At 52.3% G+C, this 26,177-nt stretch overlaps 1 protein-coding gene, 2 long non-coding RNA genes and 1 pseudogene across 3 annotated transcripts in view; 1 reads left to right on the forward strand and 3 right to left on the reverse strand.

The window, feature by feature from the left end:
* Nucleotides 1–5,008: 5,008 nt before the first annotated feature.
* On the reverse strand, nucleotides 5,009–6,677 carry LOC117087571 (annotated as a pseudogene).
* Nucleotides 6,678–10,785: 4,108 nt separating this feature from the next.
* Nucleotides 10,786–12,747, reverse strand: LOC117087577. The gene is made up of 2 exons (XR_004438852.1): nucleotides 12,508–12,747; nucleotides 10,786–12,426 (listed from the first exon to the last, which is right to left on the reverse strand). It is a non-coding gene; the product is annotated as an uncharacterized LOC117087577 (long non-coding RNA).
* Nucleotides 12,748–13,252: 505 nt separating this feature from the next.
* The window catches only part of LOC117087586, a 37,269-nt gene continuing 24,344 nt past the window's right edge, over nucleotides 13,253–26,177 (reverse strand). Inside the window, exons 3-4 of the mRNA XM_033217984.1 lie at nucleotides 14,484–14,547; nucleotides 13,253–13,950 (exon numbers count right to left, since the gene is read on the reverse strand). Coding sequence (XP_033073875.1) covers nucleotides 13,737–13,950; nucleotides 14,484–14,547 — 278 coding nt within the window. The 3' untranslated portion in view covers nucleotides 13,253–13,736. The remainder of the gene's footprint in view (nucleotides 13,951–14,483; nucleotides 14,548–26,177) is intronic.
* Nucleotides 15,601–20,240, forward strand: LOC117087580. The gene is made up of 3 exons (XR_004438854.1): nucleotides 15,601–15,684; nucleotides 18,791–18,936; nucleotides 20,112–20,240. It is a non-coding gene; the product is annotated as an uncharacterized LOC117087580 (long non-coding RNA).

Here is a 26,177-nt window from a genome sequence, read left to right on the forward strand (position 1 = left end):
TTTTAGCAAGAGCACCTGTGCCCTTGTGCCCCTGTGCCCCAGAGCCCTAGTCCTGGCAGCCCTGTTTCCCCCTCAATATGAACTGACAGCCGCTGACCTCTCACTCCCCGGCACAGATCCAGTTCCAAATCTCTCTAACATCCAAGCATGGAGCCCTGGCCACATTCCTGGTCATCAGCTACCCCCTGGTCATGATCACGGACCTTCCCATTCCCCAGGGCCTGGTACTGACCACCCATCCAGGCTGGCATTCAGCATGATGCCCACCCCTCCCTGTATTGGACACAGTCAGCTCTAAGAAGGGCAGAGAAAATAGGTCTATGGAGCTAAGCAATGAGGAGGCAAAGGCCTAAGAATGATATAATGGACTTTGGGGATTTGGGGGTGCGGGAAGGGTGGGAGGGGGGTGAGGGAGAAAAGACTCCACACTGGGGACGGTGCACACCACTCAGGTGACGGGTGGACCAAAATCTCAGAAATCGCCACTAAAGAACTTATTCCTGTAATCAAACACCACCTGCTCCCCACAACTATTAAAATAAACATTAAAAAAAAAATAGGTCCAGAGTGAGGTCAACTGCTGAGGCCTGGGAAGGAAGTGAGGGGGCAGGTGGGGCCCATCTCAGGCCCTTGGGGCTGAAGGGAGCCAGGGACTAAGAGGTGAGAACCAGGCGCAGGCTTCAGGGAGACCCCCAGAGACCATGTGGCCTAGAGGGGAGTTGGGGGTGGCAGGGAGATTTCTGGGGGAACAGCAATGTGGGGTGAGGGTGGGAGGGGGACCCAAGAAGCTGCTGTCTCCTAAGTCAGGTCCTAGGCAGGCAGAGGGGCTCTGGGACAGCCCCGGGCTGCAGGTGAGCCACTGGGAGGGAACTGGGGCAGGTGCGAAGAAACCGGCAGAGCCACCCCAGGGCGGCTGCCCCAGCTGGGGGGTGTGGGTGGGGGTTGTTGGAGGAGGGAGTACAGGCAAGGGGCTAGCAGGAGTCCCCTCAACTTGACCTCAGCTTCCTGCTGTTACCAAAGCCCTTTGCCAAAGGCCCCCTGGCTGGCCCTGAGTGGGGACAGGTGGGTCTGTCCCAAGGCCAGTTCCTTTTTCTCAATCACATTGGCCTCGGGCTGCCCTCAGAGTTTGTCCTGCCCTCAGAGGAAGTGGGTGCTGGCCCTGGATCCAGAGGGGAGGGGCCCCCAGGTGAGAAAGTGAGGGGAGACAGTGGGGAAACTGCTGTGGCCACCCTCTAGTCCCCTAGGGACGAGGGCTCACTCACAGCTCCCATTGGAGGAGGAGGAGAACTGAGGGCCCCAGGCTCCTTCCAGTCCGGGCTGCCTGTTTCAGGTGCGGCGCCTCCAGGGCTGCTTGTATGAGAAGGTGCAGCAGTCTGGCTGGAACTTCCCTCCCAGCGGCCAATGCTCCAGCAGCAGTGGCAAGCTCCAGGCCAGCCCCACCAGCCTGAGCCTTCTCACCTCTGGGTGGGGATGGTGACCGCACCCTGCAATCAATCCCAGAGCCAGGACCGCAGCCAGGGGGAAGAGTCTCAGAGGCCCCTTTATTGCACCGCCTTTGGCCTGGCTTCCATGGGCTCCCTGAGTGGCCTCTTTGCGGGAGAGGAGGAGTCATCCCTGCTTACCTCCCCCTGACTCCCTCTCTCCCCTCTTACAAGGGTTTGCTTCTGCCACTTCCTGGCTGTGTGAGCTTCGTCCTGTCACTAAACCTCTCCGAACCTCTGTTTGTACTCAGGGCAAATGGAGGTGTCCATGCCTGCCTTCCAAGCTGCTGGGAGCTTAACCCTGGGTATAAGCCTTTGAGCAAGAGCCCACAGGACTGTTAGCCCCTTTGGGACTGCATCTTACCACACTTTGTCCCCAGTGTCCAGCACAGTGACCAGCCCACACCAAGTGCTCAATATGTGCGACTAGAGTGCATGGGGAGTGACAAGGCTGTAAAACACCATCCATGGCAGGAGCTCCTCTGTTCTGGGGGTCCCTGGCCCTGCCCAGTAGCCTGCCCTAAGCCCTGAGCTGCTGCCTAATAGATGGGCGTCCCTACACACTCCCCTGTGCCCCCGTGCCACTGCCATCCTCACATCCTGCCCCCTCTGTTCTGTACCCACTTTCTTCTGAGATTCCTTCTCAGCAACAACCTCCTCCCCATCTTCAGCCTCCCCATCTCCTGCCCACCCACCTGAACCTGGGGACCACGTTTCCATCCATGACCTACACCCCCTCTGGTCACACGGTGTCTCTCTCCTCCTGCCCATTGTCCACACACTCAATTTGCACCCTCACTTCACTCCTGACCACTGCCCTCTGCCTTCAGCACACCCCCGACCAGCTGAGCTTCTAGTGGCCACTTCAGGTAAGTGTTATATGGCCTTTCTCTCACGTGACCTTCCTGTGCGTCCTTCTTCTGGACACTTCTTGTCCTCTGAGCTAGCACTCTCATGCTTCTCTTCCCTTTGTCTGGCACCTAAATCCAGGTGGGCCCCAGCTTTTCTTCACCCTACTCCTCCCCAAGTTGCCCCCACCCCAACCTCAGTAAGCAGCACCACTGTCTGCCCACGAATGCCAGCTGGGAATCTAGAACTCAACCCGATTTCCCTCCCACCTCCCTCGGCCCCCAGGCCCTGCCCATCCACCTCCCAAACCTCTTGTTACCATCACATGACCACAAGACCACCAAGAGCTTCGGCCGTGCTTGAAGCCCTGGCCACAGGGATTTTTTTCTCAATCCCACTCCTGTCTCTGCTAAAAGCCTCACAGCAGCTGCCGGATAACGTGTACATTCCTGGCAAGCGCCCATGAGGCCCTGCCCGGGTGGGCACCCACTCCCAACCCTACGCTCCACTCCTGAGCCCCGGCCCCATGTCTTCTCGTGCTGACCTCCTATCCAAGAGGGCGACTCCCCCAGGAACGTGGCTGTGCCTCAGCCCTCTCCAGATCCGAAGGCTCACCAGGGCTTGGGAGGTATCCAGCCAGTTCATGCCTGATGCACGAGTGAATGGGCCTGGAGGATCATGGTGGGAAATGCCGCCTGGGACAACTAAGGGCAGGGGTGGGGTTCCCTTGGGGGGCAGAACCAACTCCCTACCCTGGACTTTGTTGGGGGTGGAGCACCAGGGAGACCCACAGCTGCCTCTTGAATAACGCTCCGTGCAGGGAATGTGGTAGTATTGCACCCATCGCACAGGGGAAGAAACAGGACCAGAGATGTAAAGTGACTTGTGGAGGTCACACAGTGAATTAGGGCCACAGGCGGGGGCCAAGGAGCAGCCTGTCTCTGGCCAATGTCCTAGATCCCCCCCGGGGTAAGTCCCCTGCCCCCATCACCTGTGCCCCTCCCCCCAGATGCCACTGCAACTAGGAACCTGCTAGGAGCTGGAAGAAGGATGGGCAGAGGGGCCACCTGGCAGGCGCCCTGGCAGCCTTCTCAGGAGATGTCAGGACCTGGGCAGTCTCCTTCCTCTTTGGTCCTGGGGCCTGGGGTGGTGGCCCTTGGGCAGACTTACAGAGCCCTGGCTCACAGGTAAGGGACTGCCACACCTCTGCCCTTTTCAGCACACACTCTGTGCACTCTGTCTGAGCCAGACCCTGGGCCAGATTCGAGGTTCAAAGAACAAGGCCATTCCCCCACCTCCAGGGGCTCCCCTCAGACGGGCAGGCACCCTCCCACCGTCACCAGCACAGAGAATGTGGAGAGGCCGGGAAGTGCGCCACCGGGAGCCTGCGCAGGAAACTGAGGGGCGCTGGGGGAGAAGAGGGCTGGCATCCAGCCACCCATCCCAGAGAAGCTGCCTGACCCGCTGGCGGCGGCACGAAACAGGAACCAGCCGCGATCCCCAGCCCCGCCCGCCGGGTGCCGTTCTCCACCCTGGCCACAAGGTGGCGGGCTGCCGCTGCAGAAGCCCGAGGGAAGGCGGCGGAGACCCAGGGAAGCCAAACGAGGACAACCCAGTCTGGGTGGACCCCCTGCTGCTGCCAAGCGCTTCGAAGCCTTACCTCGTTTAAGGCTCACAACCCTAATCCTTAAATATTGTGCTTACACCAAAGGACGCTGGGTCTAGGGGAGCGTCCTCGCGTGTAAGTGGCTGTCAGCAGCTGGCAGGTGACCCAGCAGAGTCCGGTTCCGCTTTCCCTAGTCTCAAAACCTGAGCTCTGCATTGTAACCAGACGGGCAGAGGGAAGACCCAGCAGCGGGCCTACGGAGGGGTGTCTCCTTCGTCTGGGCATCCCAGACTCAGTCCTGGCACACGGTGGGCGTCAATGTTCATGGTAATGACATCAGGCAGAGCGAAAGAAATCAGGGGCTCCCAAGGTTCAGAGGTCATCTGTCCACGCCCTCCCTTTGGGCTGAAGAACAAACTGAGACCCTGAGTGAGGAAGGGAACTGCCTCCAGATCATCACACGACACGGCCGGTGGCAGATGGCAGATGGCAGAACGGTTCTGAGCATCCTTTTTTCCCCTCGGGCTGCCCCTCCCTGAAAAGTTCCTAAAGTTCAAAATGTCAGGGTCGCCCAGAGTGTTCTGGAGATGTAAGAGTGTTTACAAAACGTGCTCTATTTGCGATTTCCCAGATTAACACAACTGGATTCTGAAGAGGAAAAAAAAAAAAAACAACCTTACTTAACCTGACGTCTTTCTGAAACAAACCCCATCAGGAGTTCTTTAAAAAATGAAAAATAAAAAGGAACTGAAATTCTGGAAGCACCCTCAAAGGGAAGCAGATGCCAGACTTTCACACCCACCCTCTCATCTGATCCCAGGCTCCTGGGAGACGGGCAAGGCTGTTGAGCTGGCGGCAGGCCCGCAATCCCCCGTTCCGTGCCCAGATGCGCTTCGGAATATAGAACAGCTGGGACTTGGAAAGCTATCGTGAGGTACCCACCTGCTGTAGGTTACATTACCTCCCATCAGGGCTTGGGGCAGCAGCCGGCTATCGAGCTCATTTGCATTTCTGCAGCAAAATATGAATATTCACACAAGCGCGATAAATAAAGACCATCAACAGCCTCACATCAGTTCAAGCGCAATTTTGCCACCAATTGGATTACGAAAAATCTTTTGGGCTTCCAGGGAGCTTTGGAGCCTGGGAATTGCAGATGAGGGACTGGGGGCCTGCACTGTTTCGCGGCTGTGGAGAGGGAGCTTATCCGAAGTCTTCGGACAAAGGTGGGCGTCGTGCCCGACGCTGAGCGGAGCAGGTCTCCTCGAGCCCAGGCTCCCTGCGGGCGCGGTCCCCAGTGAGCCTCCCCGCCTCCGCGCCCGGGGTCGTACCTGCTTCATGCTCTCCTCCCGCGGCGGGCCGCGCACCTCCTAGATGGCCTCGTAGACGTTCTCCTAAAGGCAACAAGGAGGAGGGCCGCGGAAGTCAAGACCACCGAGCCCGGAATAGCCCCGCACTCAGGGACAGGCATGGGTTCGAGTACCGATGCTGCACTTGCCATTCGTCTTCGGGCCTCAGTTTTCCCATTTCTAAAATGAGGACTTGCATAAAATCACATCTGAGGCTTCCATTCTTACACGCAGTGCTGGAATTAGGACAACCCCTTCATTCCGTGGGGCTGATTCTAAGATTTGAGCTTCGCTTTAGTCCTGCGTTGGGGAGATTGTGGGTAGTCTTGGTCCAAATCGACTGAGTCGCTGCGCGCCAGGGGCCGCGGGCACACCCAGGAGCCCGCCACGCTGCACGCCTTGAAGCTGCCGCTGCTTCCGAGGTGGCCGGCGGGAGGCGAGACGGCCGCGCGCGCCAGGTAGTCCAGGGACTGCGCGGGCCGCACCGGCGCCGCGGGCCGCAGGTACAGGCAGGTGGGCAGGCCGGGCGCTAGGCTGCTGCGCTGGGTCGCGGCGCCGCGCTGTGCAGGCCGCACAGGGAGCTGGCGCCGCTCGGGGCTCCGCGGGGGGGGGCCACTGGGGACCGCTGCCGCCGCCGCGCTCAAGAACCGGTAGTCATAGGAGAGCGGCTCGGGGGCCGCGGGGCGGATGGGGACCTGGCGGCGGGGCGGCGGCAGGGTTGCCCAGCGCGGGCAGCTCGCGCACGTACTGCGCGGGCAGGTAGAAGGGGCGGCCACCAGGCTCACGCCGCACGTGCCACCAGTGCTCGGTGCTGCGCCGCAGCAGCCGGTAGCGCTCATTGGGCCGGATGGCCACGCGGCGCCCGTCCTTGCCGGTGTACTCGAAGGGGTGCTCCACCAGCACGTACACGTCCCCCTCCACGTCCGCCGCCATCGCGGCCGCGGCGTTTTCCTAAAGGCAACAAGGAGGAGGGCCGCGGAAGTCAAGACCACCGAGCCCGGAATAGCCCCGCACTCGGGGACAGGCATGGGTTCGAGTACCGATGCTGCACTTGCCATTCGTCTTCGGGCCTCAGTTTTCCCATTTCTAAAATGGCAACTTGCATAAAATCACATCTAAGGCTTCCATTCTTACACTCAGTGCTGGAATTAGGACAACCCCTTCGTTCCGTGGGGTAGATTATAAGATTTGGCCCTTGCTTCAGTCCTGCGGTGGGGAGATTGTGGGTAGTCTTGGTCCAAATCGACTGCGAGGGAAACCTTGGCTTTAAAACGAGGGGTGATTGCCTGCTCTAAGGTCGACACCACTCTTGCTTAATAGTTGACTGAGCCTTAGTTTGCCCGTCAGTCAAGTGGGAAAAGCAGCCCATTTCCTGCCGTTCCCCGGGCCCTGTCCCACCTGGACGCCTCCCGCCCTCAGAGAATCCGCAGAGGGTCTCCTAGCACTGCCTTCCTCCAGGAGCTTGCGCCCCGACCCCCTGGTCAGAGTTGGATGCGGGCTCTGCACGGCGCCCAGCGAACAGCTCTACCTGGAGGCCGTTCCTGCCCCGCTTAGTCCAAGGGCCTTGATGTAGAGGCCTCTGCTGCCAATGCGGGGGAACCGGTTCTCTCGGTTTCTCTTTCCTTCCCCAGCTGCATCACCGCAGACGTGACCCCTAGCCTGGCCCGCCCCGCCCCCTGCTCTCCGGCTCTCACGCCACCCCCAAGAAAGACTGCCCACCTGCCCTGGGACCCCTACAGTGCCTCCACGAGAGTGGCCCCTGGAGAATGCGCTCTGAGATAGTGACTATCCGTGCGGAGTCCCAGAGCAGGGGCCCCCAGAGCTCTCCAGAGTGGTCACAAGCCCCTCTCCCGCCCCGGCTCCGGTGTGTCAGGGATGGGGGAGAGCCTAACTAAATCTGCCTGCGTCCCTCCACCAAAGCCATGAGTCGGTGGTCTTCTCCGGAAGTGCATGGCCCCTCCAGACTCCCACACTGACCACACCTCCTCCTGCCTCCTAAGGTGACCCGGACCAGGGGCCAGGAGACCGTCGCTGGCCGAGGCTGAGGGACCGAAGAAGCAGGGTCCAACCGGGGCCCCCGTAGGGCTCCTTAGCCACTTTGTCAAGGGTTCCTTGACGAGGAAAGGGTGTACACTGAGTCACTATGCACACTGGGCCCCGGAGGCGGGGTCATCGAGCTGCCCTGAGCCAACAAACCCCAGGGTGGACGCTGCCCCCGGCGCCGCTTCTCCCTGGACCCCACAGCACACTCACGTCGGCTGGGCGGGTCTCAGGGAGCCCCAGGGCCCGGTGGGCGGAGCCGGCAGGTTAGGCCCCTACCATCGCCCTGGGCGGGGCTTCCAGGGGCCAGGCGGAGAGGCTGCGCGGAATCGGAGCTGGCAATGGCAGCAAATAGGGACAGGGACGCTCAGGAGTGCTGTCACCGATACCCAAAGCAGCTGTGTCCGGGCGAGGCGAGGAGGAGCCTGAATGCCTCTGCTGGGGACCTTGCTGGGCATTGGGACGAGGCCCGGAGCAGAAGGCCGGGGCCGGGAGCCAGAAAGGCTGCGTCTGAAGGGGTGCTGGCTGGTTGCTAGCGGAGCCCAAGAAAGGTGGGGCTGCCCCTGCCCCGTGTCCCCCCTTCCCTTCTCCCCTTCTCCCCTGGGGATTTGCTGTCCCGGAGTCCCTGCGTCCCTCCCGCGCGCGGCTCTGGGAATGCCGAGTTGGGGCTGGTTGTCTCGTGTGGGCGTTCCTGTTCGCGGGGAGGTTATTCGCATCCTGAATCACCCACTGCGAGCCCTTCCAACCGGATTGCAGACCCGCCGCTCCAAGTCCACCTCCCCCACCGGGGCCTTCCCGGTGTAGCCCGGCCGGGCTGGAAAAACTCTGCGCGGGATTCCCAGCGCAGAGACGCCCAACGGAGCGCAGTGTCTCGGACTGGATAAGAAGGGGACCTAGTTACAGCTCCTTCGCCAACCTGGGGGAACACAGAGAAGGGGAGGGATTGGTGGGGGCCGGAGGATCTCTGGAGCACGAGATCGCACCCGTCGCCAGGAGGTCCCCTGCGTCCACCGCCCAGGCGACGCAAGCTACAGCGGCGTCAACGCCTAGGTCGGCACTGGGGGCCTGGGCCTGCTCCCCTCCCGCCTCCAGATGGAGGGCAGCCCTTCGGCTACCTTCTCCTCCCCGTGGGATGAGGCCTGCGCAGCTCCCGCCCTAGCACCGCCCTAGCACCGCCCTAGCACCGCCCTAGCACCGCCCTAGCACCGCCCTAGCACGCCCTAGCACCGCCCTAGCACCGCCCGAGACAAGAGGAGCAGGCGCGAGAAGCTCCTTGGTGCGGACCCGCCACCTGCCGCACACTTTCCTCCCCATCCTGCCCCTTGCCCCACACCCACCCCACCTCCCACCTCAACCCCCGCTCGGCGGCCCACTGCCTGCCCGGGCACTTCGGGGCGTCCCTCGCCTCCACTTGTCCCAGTGGGTGCGCGTGGGCTCAGTGTCCAGCGCTCCCTACTCCACCGCGCGGTTCCTGCGCTGCCCGGTTTCCTATTCAGCAATATAACCAGGAAGGCACCGGTGGAGAGCGCCTGGCAGGACTTCCTCCCAGACTGGGTCTGGGCTGCAGTTGTGAGAGACAATCCCCGGCGTCCTAGCTTCCTGTCCCCACTGGGCCAGGCCAGCGCCTGAAGAGCGAAGACGCCACCCCCTCCTCTGCACTTCCCGGGATCCTTGGCCACACCTGGCTGTCTCCAGGGAGGAAGAGGACGCGGGGCTCAGATGGTGGGACTGAGGATGGAGGGAGCCTCCCCCGAGCAGCTTCTCTTGGCCAGGTTACCCTCCCACCATCCCCAACTCCCTCTTGATCCTCAGAAGGAGGGTCAGCCTCCAATCTGTCCACAGGGTAAACTCAGAACCACCTCCTAGAGGCCAGGAGGCTAGCCCCAGGGCCGTCTGCCTTGGGGGTCTTCTGTTTGGGAATTTTCTGCCTCTCTGGACAAGCTGCCTCGCCCTGATGTGACCCTGCACTCACTCCAGACATCACAAGCCCCAGCCCCAGCCCCAGCAGACCCCTTGCCCTCAGGGGCCCCAAAGAACAGGTGTGCCTGTGGACCTGGCTGTGTGTGCCAGGAGCTGGCTGATTCAGGCTAGTGTTCTGGGAGGAAGAGGGGCCCGCAACCCAGGCCATGGCCCCTCTTGATACCACCTCCTGGGGGCCCAGGGTTGGGTGGGAAGCTGAATCTGGCCACGCTAGTTCTGGAACTCCCTTACCTCTGTATCTTTGCCCCTGCTAGGCGTAGCCACCTGTGAGTCCCCACTTCCTCTGATAATCTCAGTGTGTCTGAGGCTTGGTGGCACCTCGGGACCCTCCAGGGTAGGCACACAGCAGAATTCGGCATCCGTCTTTGGTGCCCAACATGCTTAGAAAATAGTGACTGAAGAAATCTTCTCTCCCTCCTACCTTTTACGTCCCTCCCCACCTGCAGCACAGCCAGGCAGCACTGGCAGTGGCCATGGTCTTTGGTGGGGTCAGGCTGGTATGATGCCCCACTCTGCTGCTTGGCAGCTGGTAGGCCTTGGGAGTTCTGCCTTATCTCTGCAGCTATCAATAGTAACACTCACTTCACTGGATTATTGGGAGAATTAAATGAGGTCCACTAAGCAGAGTTTACCACATGCCCAGCGCAGCTATTTTTTTTTTTTGAGACGGAGTCTGGCTCTGTCACCCAGGCTGGAGTGCAGTGGCACAATCTCGGCTCACTGGAACCTCCGTCTCTGGGTTTAAGTGATTCTCCTGCTTCAGCTTCCTGAGTAGCTGGGATTACAGGCCCCTGCCATCATGCCCAGCTAATTTTTGTATTTTTGTACAGATGAGGTTTCACTATGTTGGCCAGGCTGGTCTTGAACTCCTGACCTCAAATGATCTGACTGCCTTGGCCTCCCAAAATGCTGGGATTACAGGCATGAGCCACCGCGCCCACCTATATCAGCTATTATGACACTTATGTGATGAGCTCTTGGGGTTGGATTGAAATCTCCAAACCACCCCTCCTCCTTTAGGCAGAAGAGAAGGGGAAGTCACAGCTACTCGTGAGGCTGAGGCAAGAGAATTGCTTGAACCCAGGAGGTGGAGGTTGCAGTGAGTTGAGATCACGTCACTGCACGCCAGCCTGGGCAACAGAGTAACTCCATCTCAAAACAAACAAAAAAGTTGGGACATACCAGAATCACTGGGACACATTTAAAGCAGTGTGTAGAAAAAAAAAAAAAAAGAAAAAAAGTTGGGGAGAAGGGGAAACAAGTGCCCTCAGAGGCACTTTGCTGAGGATGGAGAAGGGCTGAACCCATTGGCAGGGCAGAACCAGGTCACGTGCCGTGGCCCTCCACTGGGCCTCCCTTCCCCAGTTTCTCTTATCTTCTCTGGGCCTATCATCTGCTGTCCTTGGGGGAAGCTGCGGCAGCTAGATGGGCAGAGGATGCCAACTTGTAATCTGAAAGGGGACTTCAAGGACAGGAAATCTCAGATCTGAATGTTGTTTATTTCCATGTCATTTTACCGCAATCTGATTTCCCTGAGAATTAGTCTGTTTCCGAGGGCACCTTCGGGAAGAATCCTCACAGACCCAAGCCCTCCCCAGGCCAGTCTCCTGCCCACTCAGGGATGGGGCAATGAGGGCTCTGACGAGGCCAGGCTTGTGATGGAGAGTTAATGTGGGCCATGGCAGGTGCATAACCCAGCTCCCGGCTTAGGAGGCATTGGCATCGGGGCACGGGTGTGTGCCATGACCCGAAAAAGCTGTGCACAGCCTCCACTTGCCTGCCACTGCCGCTTCTGTTCTGCTGCACAGGCATCCAGCTCCAAGGCTGGGTGGGTGGCTCAGCAGCCGATCGCCCCCAGGGAGGGGTGAGGGTGGGCTCATCTCTGACAGTGACAGGGGGATCTCCACCTGAGGCCTCAGACTCCAAGCTGAGCGCAGGTAAGACAGCTAGGACTGAGGGCCTGCTGGGTCCAGGAGAGGTGGGGGAAGGCGACAGACAGACCAGCAAACCCACATTTCCCCGAAGCCTGGAGGGTCTGAACTTCACTTCAAAAACAATTCCAGGCTCCCACCCCAGCCCCAAGGCCCCTTCAAAGGCAGTCCTGCTCCGGGGAAGTTCTTCAGTCTCCATGTCCTGGCTGGGCAAGTTCAGTGATGCTTTGGGAATTCATGGCTTTGTGAGGCCGTGGCTGCATCCACAGGGCAGCTCCCCTGCAAGCCCCGCACAGCTTAGGGCGAAGGACCGGGTCACTTCTCCACAGTGCAGGGCCAGGCTGCCTGCCCTCTCTGGGGTCCTGCCTGTCTGTGCCCTGGCAGGGGTCAGTCAGGCACAGAGTGTGACCCCGGGCGCCCACCGAGGTGGGCCTGGAGCATCTGCAGCAGCGCCCCAGTCTATAGAGGAGTGAGGATCGGGGGTGGGCAAGACAGTGACCCTCCCTAAACCGAGGAGGGCTCAAAGTGCTGACAGTGCTGCTTTCCAGTCGCTTCTCCTTCTCCTAATGGGGCCAAGGCCCCGGGCTAGAGAAGAGCTAGGGGCTCTGACGCTGAGAAAGGGGTGGGCTCAGCTGGCGAGAGTGGGGAGTAAAGAGGAGACAGACGAAGTGGGGTCACCAGGACTGGCCCTCCCCTGCTGAGGGGGGGTTTGGCACTGGCAATGAAGGCAAGGAAAGGCACCGGGTGGGCCCTGTCCCAGCAGTGGCCTGCCCGCCAGCCACCCACTGCCTCTAGGCTAGGCCTGAATGACTCCCGTGCATCCGCTGGGGGTGAGAATGTCCGGATTTCATGGGTGACTCACGTAGGGTAAGAATAAAAACATACTTTCTGTTGAAATATGAATGGGAAAAACCCACCTTATAAAACAAGACATTTTAATCAGGAATGTGGAATTGAAAATGCTTCCCAAGCCTCCTTTCCACAGTGTTTGGGCAGCCCTAACGGAGGTGCCGGGACGCTGGTGAGCCAGGGCCTGGTGAGTAAAAGACCCTGTCTGCCCAGAGACAGGGAGCATCTGGTGGTGGCCACGCCTCCTGCAGCAGAGGGGTGGTGAGGGGGCCAGGGGACATCAGAGGGACTTCCTGGGCTTTCTCTGGGAGGCCGGTGCTCTGGTCACATTGAGGGTCTTCCTGAAAAGGGGACACCGCTGTGATACGGTGAGTATCCTGGGCTGATGGCAAACCCAGCTGGGATGGCTGAGCTGCACTCACCCTCGGCCTTCAGAGCGGGGTCAGCAGATGGGCATCAGGCGAAAACATTCTGTTCCTGGTACTTGCGCCGGCGGGCACAGCGGGGGCAGCCCTTCTTCACCACAGCCTGGCGGCTCTGGTGGAAGACGGTCTTGCACTCGGCACACCTGGGGAGAGAGCAGCACGCCTGCTGGTGCCAGCTGGGCTGGAGATTGCCCTGTGGCCACGCTGGCCAGCACTTTTGACCAGAACCCACGATATGGCTGTGACGTACTGTGTAACCCACGCACGCATGCCGTGCCTCTCCGGAGGTTCAGGAATAGGAGATTCTTGAAACAGTGCTTACCGATATGTCACACAATGCACACTGATTTTCTCTGTACTATTGCAGTTTTTAATAAATCCTGCTTGAAATTCATTAAGGATTTATTGTATTTAAAAACATTTACTTATTTTTAAGACAGAGCCTCCCTCTGTTGCCCAGGCTGGAGTGCAGTGGCACGATCTCGGCTCACTGCAACCTCTGCCTCCCGGATTCAAGCAATTCTCCTGCCTCAGCCTCCCAAGTAGCTGGGATAACAGGTGCCCACCACCACACCCGGCTTACTTTTGTGGTTTTAGTGGAGACGACACTTCACTATGTTGGCCAGGCTGGTCTCGAACCCCTGACCTCAAGTGATCCACCTGCCTTGGCCTCCCAAAGTGCTGAGATTACAGGTATGAGCCACTGAGCCTGGCCAAGACTGTATAATTTTAAAAACACAGCCCCAGGCCCATTCAGGGCTGACTCCAGGCCAGTGAACACCAACAGAAAAAGAACTAATGTTCCCAGTTCAGTTTTCCACTCCCATATGGGTTGCAGGAAGGTCTGGATGAATTTTTCCACTGAGAGGTTGCTGACAATGAGCAATAACTGGGAACAAGAGTGATCATTTCAGCAACAGAGGCAGTGGCAGTGGCAGGTACCACCCACCAGGTGCCAACTTTGTGCCTGGTCTCATGCCAATAGTGCAGAGTGGTAACTCATACAACCCTCCTCAACCCATGCATACACTGAGGCACCAGGAGGCTCCACTCAGAGAGCCGGCAGCCACCTCTTCTTTAGGAAGACAGATGGTTCCATAAAGGCAGAGGAGTCCTGGGAGAGCTTGTCTTGCCCCCTGAGCTGGACCGGAGCTGCCCATGACTGCCCAGGGCATGGACTGCCCCAAACAACAGCACCACCCCTTGGCACAGCACAAAGCGGATGTTCAATACATTCCTGCCCATAGAGCGAGGCCTGCTGCCCTGCGTGCTTGGGCCAGGCTGTGGGTGTGGGGAGAAGGGTGGGGCTGGGAGACGGCTGGCTGGGTGTCCCGCATACCTGACTGTGCTGTCAAACTCAAAAGGGAAGGTGATGTCGTGGTGCTGGCAGATCTGGCAGAGGAAGCCACGCTGGGTGCATAGGTCGCAGTTGTAGACGTGCTGGGAGGCAAATTCAATCAGGGCCTTGAGGAATCCTTCATACACCCTGTTTGCCATCTGCGGAGGGCTGGTAAACTGAGGCCCCAGGCCTTTCAAGCAGCTGCACTGAGGCACCATGGCACCCTGCCTGGAGAACTTCTACCCCCAGTTTCCATGTGTGCAAGAAAAGAAAACCTCCCTGAGTCAGGCTGAGCAGTGCCAGTGTCCAGCCCGTGGGCACTGAGGTCACTCAGGGCTAATGGGACTCATAGATGACACCCGACTCCACTGTACCCTCCCCCTGGGGAAAGGAGTATTCCAAACTCTCTTCCTATGATCCTGGGGTTGCTGGAGTGCTTGCTTATTCCAGGGTGCTGGGGGTATCCGTCCCTGCCCAGGAAACTGGGGCAGCAGGGTAACCCACCCAGAGCTGCAGAAAAGCTGCAGACTGCTGTCTTCAGTAAACTACAGACACCCCCTCCCATCTTCCTTGCTGACTTCTCCGGGAACGAAGTCTTTCTGGAGGTCTGGGTGGGGAAGCAGAACACTCTCACCTGCTGGAGGTCAGAAACACTGAACCTATGCGGAGACTCCGAGAGATAATTCCTGTGGGTGAGCCTTCAAACAAAACACAAGTGATTCTTTAGAAAAGTTTCCAAGACCCGGGCCAACCTGTGTTGTTTGTTTTCATTCCCCTGGCGCTGCTCACCAGACAGACACCTGCCGCCTTGGCGGGGCAGGGGCTAGGAGCGAAATTCAGCTTGCCTGGGCTTGGGACCTAGTCTTCAAGGTAACTAACTAGCTGGTGGGACCTTGGGCACATTACTTAACCTCTCTGAACCTTGGGTTCCCCTGTCTGGGAAATGGAGTTGTCTGGATTGACTAACTTATTTAAAGCATTTGACTTGGTGCCAAGTTCCCAGTAAACATGTAATTAATCATGAGGAGGAGGCTGGGTGCTGACACCTGGGACCAGGAACTGGGCTAAGAGCTTTATATGCATTCATTCATTTGATCCTCACAATAATCCTGTGAGGCTGGTACTATCACAATCCCAATTTTGAGAAGAGGAAACAGAGGTTAAATCACTTGCCTGAGGTCACACAGCTAATAGGTGGGACAGCTGAAGATTGAACACAGGGGCCTGGCTCCTGAGCCTGCACCCTTGTCCACCTGCTGAATGCCTAGAGATGCAGGCTGTTGTCATTATTGCCACCATCACATACCAGGGACAGTGCTGGGGACAGCAATGCACAGGATATGGCCTCTGCCCTCCTGTGGCCCCTGGTTTGGCCGAGGGACAGACATTCAAGTGTCTGGTTTCAGTGCTACACGAGAGCAATTGAGATGTGTCCTAGGTACAGCAGATCCCGTTTCAGAGGTGGCTGGGGCAGCAGAGAACAAGGGCTCAGCCGCCAATGCAGCTCTAGTTTCCACAACACCAACGGCAGGGATCCACGGGGCCCCATCCTGAGAGATGGAGAGGAAACACCTGCAGAAAGTCTCCTGGTGCAAAACCTGCCTGACCTGGCTGTGTGTGTCTGTGTGGGTGCTGGCGGTGGGAGGTTACTCCAAGTCAGAGGATGCTTGGGAACCTGCCCCAGGATGCCCCAGACATCTGGGGACAGGATGGTGCCAGCCCTGGGTCTGGGCCTCCCGGGTGCAAGCTGTGGAGCATCTGGAATGGGGGCTTGGCCTTGTCCCAGCTGGTGGCCTCAGCTGTGGTCCAGGGGAGCCCAATCCAGGGTAGAGACGGTGAGTCCCATCAAGCAGCCACAAAGGCCAAGATGCCAACTGGCCCCTTGGTTTACCATGCTGGTGTCCCCACGGAGAGGAATTACGGGGCAGATGATGTACAGGTGCTAAGGTGGTGGTTGCTGAAGAAAATTTAGCTCTGACTTTCCTGCTAGGTAAGGTGAAAAGGGCTATCAGGTGCATGTCTCTTTGTTGTTGAAAAAATAGTAAAACCCACCCAGATGTTGACGGAATCAAAGCTTTTTCCTAACCCTTCGCTCTTACATTTCCTGTGTGTAGCTCCATGAACATGAGCTCTAGAAGGACAGGGCAGGTACCCTGCAAAACAGCTCCAGGGAGGTTTAATGGGGCTGCTTCAGGTAGCATTACTATGATGAAGGCCAGCAGCATGACCTCGTGTCTGAGCTCAGAAAAAGCAGTTCTGCAAGGAACCTGACTGTATAGTTTCTTGATTATTCACCAAGCTCCATTCAGTTCTAGAGCCAGGATATCTACAAAGCAAAGTTGGAAAACTGGTTTTGTAGCAGGACGAGCGGCAGACAAAACTCCTCAGACACCGGATTAAAGAAGGAAGAGGTTTTTTCATTCGGCCGGGAGCGTCCGCACTCACGTCTTAAGAGCCGAGCTCCTGGAAAAAGAAATTCCTAGCCCTTTTAAGGGCTTACAACTCTAAGGGGTCCACGTGAAAAGGTCATAAGTCAAGTAAGCATGAGGAACTTAACTGGGGGCTACATACATCAACTAACAGAACAAAAAGTTTTACAGTGCTTTCTCATACAATGTCTGGAATTTACAGGTAACACTAGTAGTTTTGGTCAGGGGTTAATATTATCATTATTTTAGCCACCAAAGCCAGGTGGTGGTGCCAAGTTCGTCTAGCTATGTATCTTACTTTTGTTTCTTTCCAACTTTTTGCTTTCCCCCTTCTCTCCTGTCTCATAAACTAGGGAAAAGGGGAGGTGGAGGAGAAGCTGGGAAGGACAGCAGGAGAAGCGGTGGTCTCATTCCATAGTTTCATCTCATGAGCGACTCTGCTGAGTAGGTCTGGAGTTTTGTGGGGTTTTGTTTTTGTTTTTAGAGACAAGGGGGTCTGGGTTTCCTTTCCACCCAGCAGGCACGGCTCAGTGGCAGCCACCAACCACTGGCATCTGGATTGCATTTCATAATTTGCAGGGTACTTGCAGAACCTTTCCTCATTGAAGCTTTGTAATAACCCCCACAAAATAGCTGGTAGTAGCTGAATTTTACAGACACTGAAATGGAAGCTTGAAGAAATTAGGTGAAGGTCAGGGTAAGGCAGCTAGTGAGCAGCAGAGCCCGCCCTCTGGTCCCAAGGCCCAGGGACCTTTCTGCCTGCCCCTGGGGCAGACAGGGCACGTGTTCAGGACTTGAGTCAGGGCCTTTGCTTTTTGCCCAGGACATACCCACTGGCTGCTCCCACGGGCCCCCGCTATGGAGACACCTCTACACTGTAAGAACTATCCAACCATGGGGGGCCGAAGCCAGCCTTGCCCCACAGTCCTGAGGCATCAGACACTGTGCAGACTGCCCTGCCCCCTGCCGGCTGCCTGTCCACTCCCTATGGCCAGTCTTGACCCCAGCCCTTGTCCCCCAGCCACTTCTTTGCTCGCCATAGCCCCTACTCTGCTGCTTCCATTCTGGGGCCCGAGTGGAGGGGTGGACCGAGAGGAGGCTGGCATTGCTGAGCCAGCAGCAGGGACACTAGACACAGGCAGCAAGGGGTAAGGGAGCAGAACGCAGGCTCTGGAACCAGCCAACATGGCGAAACCCTATCTCTACTGGAAACACGATAATCAGCTGGGTGTGCTGGTGCTCGTCTGTAATCCCAGCTCCTGGGGAGGCCGAGGCACTTGAGCCCAAGAGTCAGAGGTTGCGGCGAGCTGAGATCATACCACTGTACTGCAGCCTGGGTGACAGAGCAAGACTCTGTCTCCAAAAGAAAACGGAAGCACTGGAGGCAAATAGTAGATCCTCCAGCCTGGCCAACATAAAAATACAAAAATTAGCTGGGCGTGGTGGCAGGTGCCTGTAATCCCAGCTACTCGGGAGAATGAGATAAGAGAATCACTTGAATCCAGGAGGCGGAGCTTGCAGTGAGCCGAGATTGCACCACTGCACTCCAGCCTGGGCGACAAAGGGAGACTCCATCTCAAAACAAACAAACAAACAAACAAACAAAACAAATAGCAGATCTGATCAAACCCCTCAGAGCTGTTACATAAACCAACTACTGAGGGTAAAGACCTTTGAAAGGACCATTTAAAACACCTGGGGCTCCAGGGGGCTGGATTAGATCTGAGCTACAGGAATCAAGAGTTCTCTATAATCATCACTCGCATAGAGTAGTTTTCAGGAAAGTATTTTCCTATTTGACAGGTGAAACAGTATTTTTGTCCTCTGTAGGCAGTTTTGAGACAATATAGTACTTTTCTGGAAATGCTTCCCTGAATGAGCACAATTATGATGGCATTCTGCAATGAGGTTTTATAATACTTGTGGGAACACCTTGCCCCTTTAGCAATGGAAAACGGGACTTCAGAGCTGCCTTCTGAAAGGCCTGGTCCCTGCAGATGGGACCCACCTGGAATGGAAAACAGGACTTCAGAGCTGCCTTCTGAAAGGCCTGGTCCCTGCAGATGGGACCCACCTGGGACCCTCCTGGTCCCCTACCCATCTGCCTCTGGTATACCAGCCAGGAGCTCTTATGCCCCTTTGCAAGGGCTGCCTGGGGGTATTAGACCAAGCGTGTGTGCCTTCCCCAGGAAGCAGACAAACCAAGGAACCAGGCAAACCCAGATCTGAATGCCAGCCACACCACTTCTTCACTATGTGACCAGACAGATTTCCTAACCTCTCTGAGCATCCATTTCTTCAGCTGTAAAATAGTGATAGTTCTTACACAGTGTGTTGTTGTAAAGATTAATTAGTAAGGGGGAGTTCTGAGTGGTGGAAATATGAGTGGTGGTTATTCTTGTCTTTGTGCCTACCTTTAAAAAAAGTTAACAGATCTCTTCCACCACAGCAGCTCCCAAGTTACTAGGAGCTGACTCTGGCCACACCACTCACTCACTACCCATCTCCCCAGGCTGCTTCTGGCAAATCGGCTTCTTCTTTGTACGACCCGAGCTCTGTGCCTTCTCTGGCCTCTATTACTGTGACATTTGCCACCAAGACGATGCCTCAGTGATTCCGGCCAGGGTCATCCACAACTGGGACCTCACCAAGCACCTGGTAAGTCTTGAGCCCAGCCTGTCACAGCCACTCAGGGCTGCTGAGGGACAGAGGGGTGTTCACTCCTCTTTGCTGCTGCTGTTCATCTGTTTAGAGGAGTGTGGCTCCTCTAAACAAGGGAAGCCGGGGCCACTGGTTCAGGCACTGTGATGTAGGGGAGCTAACCAAGAGAAAAGCTTGGTGCTTGTCCACAGCCCTGGGCAGAGCTCCGTCGGTGGCTGTCTTGGTCCCCAGGAAGGAGTCTGAGGATGGTTTCCTGCAGCTACAAACATAACTGCTTAAGGCACCAACAGATAAATGATAGATAGATAGATAGATAGATAGATAGGCAGGCAGGCAAGTGGATGGTGGATGAGTGGATGGGCAGGTGGATGGGTAGATTGGTGGATGGGTGGATAGGTAGGTGGATGGGAACCTGGCTAGGTAGATGGGTAAATGGGTAGGTGGATGAGTGGATGGGTTGGTGGGTGGGTGGATGGGTAGATTGGTGGGTGAATGGGTAGATGGCTAGATGGTTAGGTGGATGGGTAGGTAGATGGGTAGATGGGTGGTGATTGGGTAGATGGCTAGATGGGTAGATGGGTAGTTGGATGGGTAGATGGGCGGGCGGTATGTAGATGGGTGGGTGGATGGGTGAATAGTTAGGTGGATGGGTAGATGGGCTGGCCACAGAGTCGGCTATACCTTGGAGCAGTCATCCTTAAAGATTATCAAGTAGGTGTATCCATTAATTAATGATGAGGAACCAAGAAGACAGTAAATGACAAAATTAATGTAGTAGCAAAGCTGATACAAGGTGACATGGAGCTCAAAGAAGGAGCAGACTTTTAATAATATGTCTAAAGCAATAGTTTCATAAATGCAATCGTTAGCTCACAGGAAGTAATAATGACCCACACGGTGAATGGTCCATGGTAGAACTGCATTCTTTCTAGCTTTCTATGATTCTATAGCAAGCTGCAGAAAGAGAAGAAAGAACGTGCACTGTGGTAGATTATAAAAAATTGCTTCAACAAAATTTCCAACCAAAATTGGTCTTCCAGACTTTTCTCCATCCCTTTATCCTGAATGGGGTTCTATAAAATCCTCAACAAATAGAATATACAGAGAATGACAGTGTATGATTTCTGAGGATAAGTCCTGAAAGTTAATACAGCTCACTGTCTCTATTGAAGCTTGTTGTGGAATTCAGCACCGGGTATAAGGAAGCCAATGCCATGTAGAACGTCAGCATGTGAGTCTTCCAACAGACAGCATCAGCTAACATCTAAGACAATGTCTGGAATCAACTTCCAGATTTGTGAGGAAGCAATCTTCAGACAATTCTAGCAACCAGTCTTTGCAATACCCCCCAATGACCATGATCAGAGCAAAATCAAAATAAAATTGCTGCTTGATGAAAATAAATGTTGTCATTGTTTTAAGCCACTTAATTTAGGGTTCGTGTATTACACAGAAATAGATGACCAGTAAAAACTTTGAGTACTGAAGATGTAAGAGCACTAAAGATGAAAAGTGCTGAAAGAACTGGAAGTGAACAGCAGAGGAGCAAAAGTTAAGAAGGAAATGAGAGCTCCTGAGAATGTCAAAAACAGAGAGATTTGCATTTCGGCTGAGGATAAGAAGAACATAGATCAAAGGCATAGAGAACAAAATATGCTTGAAATATAGACTCAACTCCCAGAGTTTCAGCTATTGGTAAAAGTCAGATTTTTTTCACGAGGTCAAGAGATCAAGACTATCCTGGCCAACATGGTGAAACCCCGTCTCTACTAAAAATACAAATTAGCTGGGCGTGGTGGTGGTGCCTGTAGTCCCAGCTACTCGGGAGGCTGAGGCAGGAAAATCGCTTTACCGTGGGAGGCGGAGGCTGCAGCAGTGAGCCAAGATTGTGCCACGGCACTCCAGCCTGGTGACAGAGTGAGACTCCATCTCAAAAAAAAAAAAAAAAAGAAAGAAAGAAAGTCAGATTTTTTCAGACAGAAGTGTTTTATCAGCATTCAAAATAAATTTACTGAGAAAATCAGTGTCTCTTTTGGGAAAAGTAACCATCTCCTAGTCCAACTGTCTACCTAAAAGAAGAGTCTGAAATATATATAGCATGTAATTGTTACTGTATTTCTTTTCTCACAGTTAAAATCATTGAATGCCATCTTTGGTATGAAAACATTGTGCAGAGTTCAAAACACTAAAAATATACAAGTAGTTCTTAGTTTTTGGTTATAAAAACAAACTACATTAGATGAGATAAAAGAGCTACTGCTTTTCATTTATTCAATAATAGTTATATTGAATCTTACTGCCATTGATCTTTACATATACGCAGTGGAACAATGAGTTTATTAATAATATTTCAAAATTTTAAAATAAACTGAAAATTCAAAATTATAGAGCTAAATTTACACATAATGCTATACTAACAAAATTCTGTGTGGTCAAGGATATTTATTTGAACATAATTTTATATTTAGTTAATGATAAGTAGCCAGATAATTGCTTTTCTATGAAGAAATGCTGAAAAGGATGAGAAGGCACTATTTGAAAATGAACATCTGCGATTTAATCAGAACACCATTGATCAATAACTGTTTTAAAATCACTGAAATAAAAATCATCTGACATATGCTGTGCTCTGTCACCCAGGCTGGAGTGCAGTGGCCGGATCTCAGCTCACTGCAAGCTCCGCCTCCCGGGTTTATGCCATTCTCCTGCCTCAGCGTATACACTAATTTTATAAATTTTTGTACACACACACACACACACACACACAAGCACTTTTCCCAGCTTTCTCTTCATGGAGTAATTTAATTTATTCCATTTAAAAAATCTTAGACTCAGAAAATAATAAATAATTAAGGAATATTATAGAACCGATTACATGATTTCAGTAAGCTAAAAATGATATTTGCTCCATATTTTTCACTATATCAGTGATATTCTTCATTATACAAGTATAACACCTCTTAAGAGCAATTAGTTAAGTAAAACTTTGTCAGGGAGAAGATATGAGGATTACTTTCTTATTTAAAAAAACTAACTTGCCAACAAACAGGCACGATTGAATTAGAAAAGCTTCAGTTTTTTGCGACCCTGCTCCTGAAGTGAAATTTGGATCCTAAACACCAAATGGTGGGTTCATCTGCCATGATGCATGACATCTGTTTTATGAAACAGAATAAACTCTGTTAAAGATGTTCCTTAAAAGGTCTAATTTCAAGTATACCCTGCCATCAGAGTTGATCTACCATAGGTAGACTAATAAATACCAACCACATAAAATCGAATGCATAAAGGACAGAAAAATAAATTACATGTTTCCTCAAATTTACAAAATTGATTGCTCATTAAGATGTTTATGGCCAGGTGCAGTGAGTGGCTCCCACCTGTAATCCCAGCACTTAGGGAGGCCAAGGCGGGCAGATCACAAAGTCAAGAGATCAAGACCAACCTGGCCAACATGGTGAAACCCCATCTTACTAAAAATACAAATTAGCTGGGCATGGTAGCACACCTACCACACCCGTAGTCCCAGCTACTCAGGAGGCTGAGGCAGGAGAACTGCTTGAACCTGGGAGGTGGAAGTTGCAGTGGGCTGAGTCTGTGCCTTTGCACTCCAGCCTGGTGACAGAGCAAGACTCCGTCTAAAAAATCATAATAATAAAATAAAAAGATGTTTATATGTGCATCTTAATTTAATTCACTATCTCGGATTATTTTTAAATTTGCTTTTAAGCTTGATGGAAAAATTCCTCTGATCTATGGTATAATTTGAGTTCAAAATGGATTAATCATTTCCAAATTTTTATCTTGAATCAGGAAACATTCATTCATTACAAGCCATTTCTAAAATTGCTTTTAAACCTATACAATAGGAATTTGATTGGGTTACTAAGGTAAGTCTGGACATGATAAAGTAGGTTGTAAAAATTTGAAATTTTTAATCACACGAATCAAATCAGCATTCTAGGAAATCAAGTATGATATCTATTGAAAGGGTGATGACATTTTAATAATTACGGTATTGTGCTTTTATAGCCAGTTTCTGAAATTGTACTATCACTGATGATCACAGACAAGATACAATAATAAGGTTACCCGCAGAGAAAAGGTAAAATGCCTTGTAAATTCAACTTTCTAGATTTTCAGTGTTCAAGTTTTTGTGCTAAACAAAGTTGAAGTCATGTGTTCAGAAATGTTCCTGTATTTACAAAATAAGCTTCTGGCATTTCCCCATGAAACACATTTCTAAGTACCAAGATGGAGTAATTAGAGAGATGTTTCTGCATGGAATTCTAAAAATTGTCACACCTGTTTAGTTGAACAATGAATGAAAATATGCCGACTTGAACAGAATTCAAGAAATTATTAAAAGACTTACACTTTACCAGCAGAAATTACTTAATATAGGAAAAACATCAGTCATTTTTCAGGGAGTCATCAAGTGACTTTTAAATCACTAAAAATGACAAATTAGAAGTGCAAAATTATCACTATATAAGCAGTATTACTGCGATGTATAGATCATCTGTCACCAGTGATAGCTATTCAACATTCTACAAGGGGGGCCAATTGACGCATTCAATATTACAAGGCTAAAAGCAGTTATTACATTTTTTTCACTTTTTTTTTTTTTTTTAGAGACGGAGTCTCGCTCTGTCACCCGGGCTGGAGTGCAGTGGCCGGATCTCAGCTCACTGCAAGCTCCGCCTCCCGGGGTTCACGCCATTCTCCTGCCTCAGCCTCCCGAGTAGCTGGGACTACAGGCGGCCGCCACCTCGCCCGGCTAGTTTTTTGTATTTTTTAGTAGAGACGGGGTTTCACCGTGTTAGCCAGGATGGTCTTGATCTCCTGACCTCGTGATCCGCCCGTCTCGGCCTCCCAAAGTGCTGGGATTACACATTTTTTTCACTTTTAAAACAAAGCAATCATATAATTTTCAGTTAGTATAAAAACCGAATGCACTCTGAGTCAAAAGTAAGCAGGTATCATATTTTCCACATGGCCATTTGTAGCAAATCATACATTTCATTTTTAAGAAATGGTATATTTTTCAAAGTTTTTTCTGTGTGTTAATAAAACATAGAGAGAAAGCTGTGATTCTTTTCTTTCTATACATGGCAATAAGAGTGTACAATACTCGGCCAGACGCGGTGGCTCATGCCTGTAATCCCAGCACTTTGGGAGGCCGAGGCGGGAGGATCACAAGGTCAGGAGTTCAAGACCATCCTGGCTAACATGGTGAAACCCCGTCTCTACTAAAAATACAAAAAATTAGCTGGGCGTGGTGGCGGGCACCTGCATCCCAGCTACTCTGGAGGCTGAAGCAGGAGACTTGCTTGAACCCAGGAGGTGGAGGTTGCAATGAGCCAAGATAGTGCCGTTGCACTCCAGCCTGGGCAACAGAGTGAGAATCTGTCTCAAAATAAAAAAAGAGTGTACAATACTCAAATATAACTCTGCAATTTCAGACTAAAAAATTGTGCCATACCTATTTTCAAATATGTCTGTCAGAAGAGAATAATACTTTGAACTTATTTTAAGATTAAGAACATCCCCACATCTCGTACTCTCCTCATTATCAAACATTTATTCCATACCTTCTATATGCTGTAAAGTAGGGCTGTAAATCTGAATCGATCACAGGCTTTGCTGTCAGGAACTTTGCAAATCAGTAGGAGGAGTAAAGGAAGTGGATTTTTGCAGAAGTGAAGGAAAAGAAGAAAGACTTTATTCTAGAGAAGATACAATATATGAGTGACAGCAGAGAAACTATGAATGTATATGGCCTGTTCATAAGACAATCACTAAGACTAGTTGATTAGAGCAAATGATTGGTTAAGAAAATATTGAAAAATGCTTATAAAAGTAGACATCAATTACATAAACACCTGAATGCCATAAAAAGGATACTGGATTTGACTGTGTTCACAAAATGGTGGGAAAAAAATTAAATGTGAAGTTGTTATGCCAAACAATAGCAAAAGTAGCCAAAGCTAAAATTAATTAAATCTTACCAAGTATTTTACATGAATTGGTTCATTTAGTCTTAAGAAAAACACATAAAAATGCTACTCAATTCTCTTTCCCCTTAAGTTCACCCTCTTGACAGTGCTCCATTTACTGGTTTCCTCATTTATATTAGCAAATTTCATTTTTAAACAATTGCCAAATTATAGTGAAGTCAGGACCACTTTACAAGAAATCAATTTTTTTTTTTTTTTTTTTTGAGGCGGTGTCTCGCTCTGTCGCCCGGACTGGAGTGCAGTGGCCGGATCTCAGCTCACTGCAAGCTCCGCCTCCCGGGTTCACGCCATTCTCCTGCCTCAGCCTCCCGAGCAGCTGGGACTACAGGCGCCCGCCACCTCGCCCAGCTAGTTTTTTGTTTTTTGTTTTTTGTTTTTTTTTTGTATTTTTAGTAGAGACGGGGTTTCACCGTGTTAGCCAGGATGGTCTCGATCTCCTGACCTCGTGATCCGCCCATCTCGGCCTCCCAAAGTGCTGGGATTACAGGCTTGAGCCACCGCGCCCGGCCAAGAAATCAATCTTTATGCCTAATTATACATAACTGATTTTAGCTAAATGTCCCAAATTACTGTTTCTACTTGAAATGGCCCTGTTTAGAATCACTGAAGAGTTGCTTGTTTCACTGAAAACCCAGAAAAGTTCTGAAAATGAAAAAGAGAGAGAGAGAAAGCCACATTGACATTTGCTATTCTGTGTTGGTGTAGCTTTTATTCAGATTAACTCTGTTACTGAAAACTACAAAAGTTCTGTATAAAAACACACAGAAATCTGCACAAAGCCCTTTCAGAACGAACAAAACCAGGCAGAAATAGAATGCGTGAGTAAACTCAAAATCTTATCCAAAGAAATTATCTAATCCGAAGAATGGTGAGAGGACCACAAATGGTTGAACTAAAATGAACAGAGCCTCAGTGACCACTAGGAGAATTCTGAGTCTACCATGCGTGTAACTGTAGAAGTAAAGGAAAGAGATATTTTGGCAAATAACTCCTTGGCAAATATGTGGCAAATATCAAAAGAGGCTGAATTACAATTCTGGTAGAATTTTTAAAATAAATTGACAAGTGAAGTCTAAGGTTTGTATGTATATATAAAGGATCTAGAATAGTCAGAACAATTTTGATAAAGACTAAGAAACAGGAGGATTTGTTTTATAGAACCTCAAGTTTTAATATAAATATACACTAATCAAGAGACACTAGTATTGGCTAAGGAAA

Source organism: Trachypithecus francoisi, unplaced genomic scaffold (genome assembly GCF_009764315.1).
Source record: "Trachypithecus francoisi isolate TF-2019V2 unplaced genomic scaffold, Tfra_2.0 Contig00665, whole genome shotgun sequence".
In the NCBI taxonomy this organism is placed as follows: Eukaryota; Metazoa; Chordata; class Mammalia; order Primates; family Cercopithecidae; genus Trachypithecus; species Trachypithecus francoisi.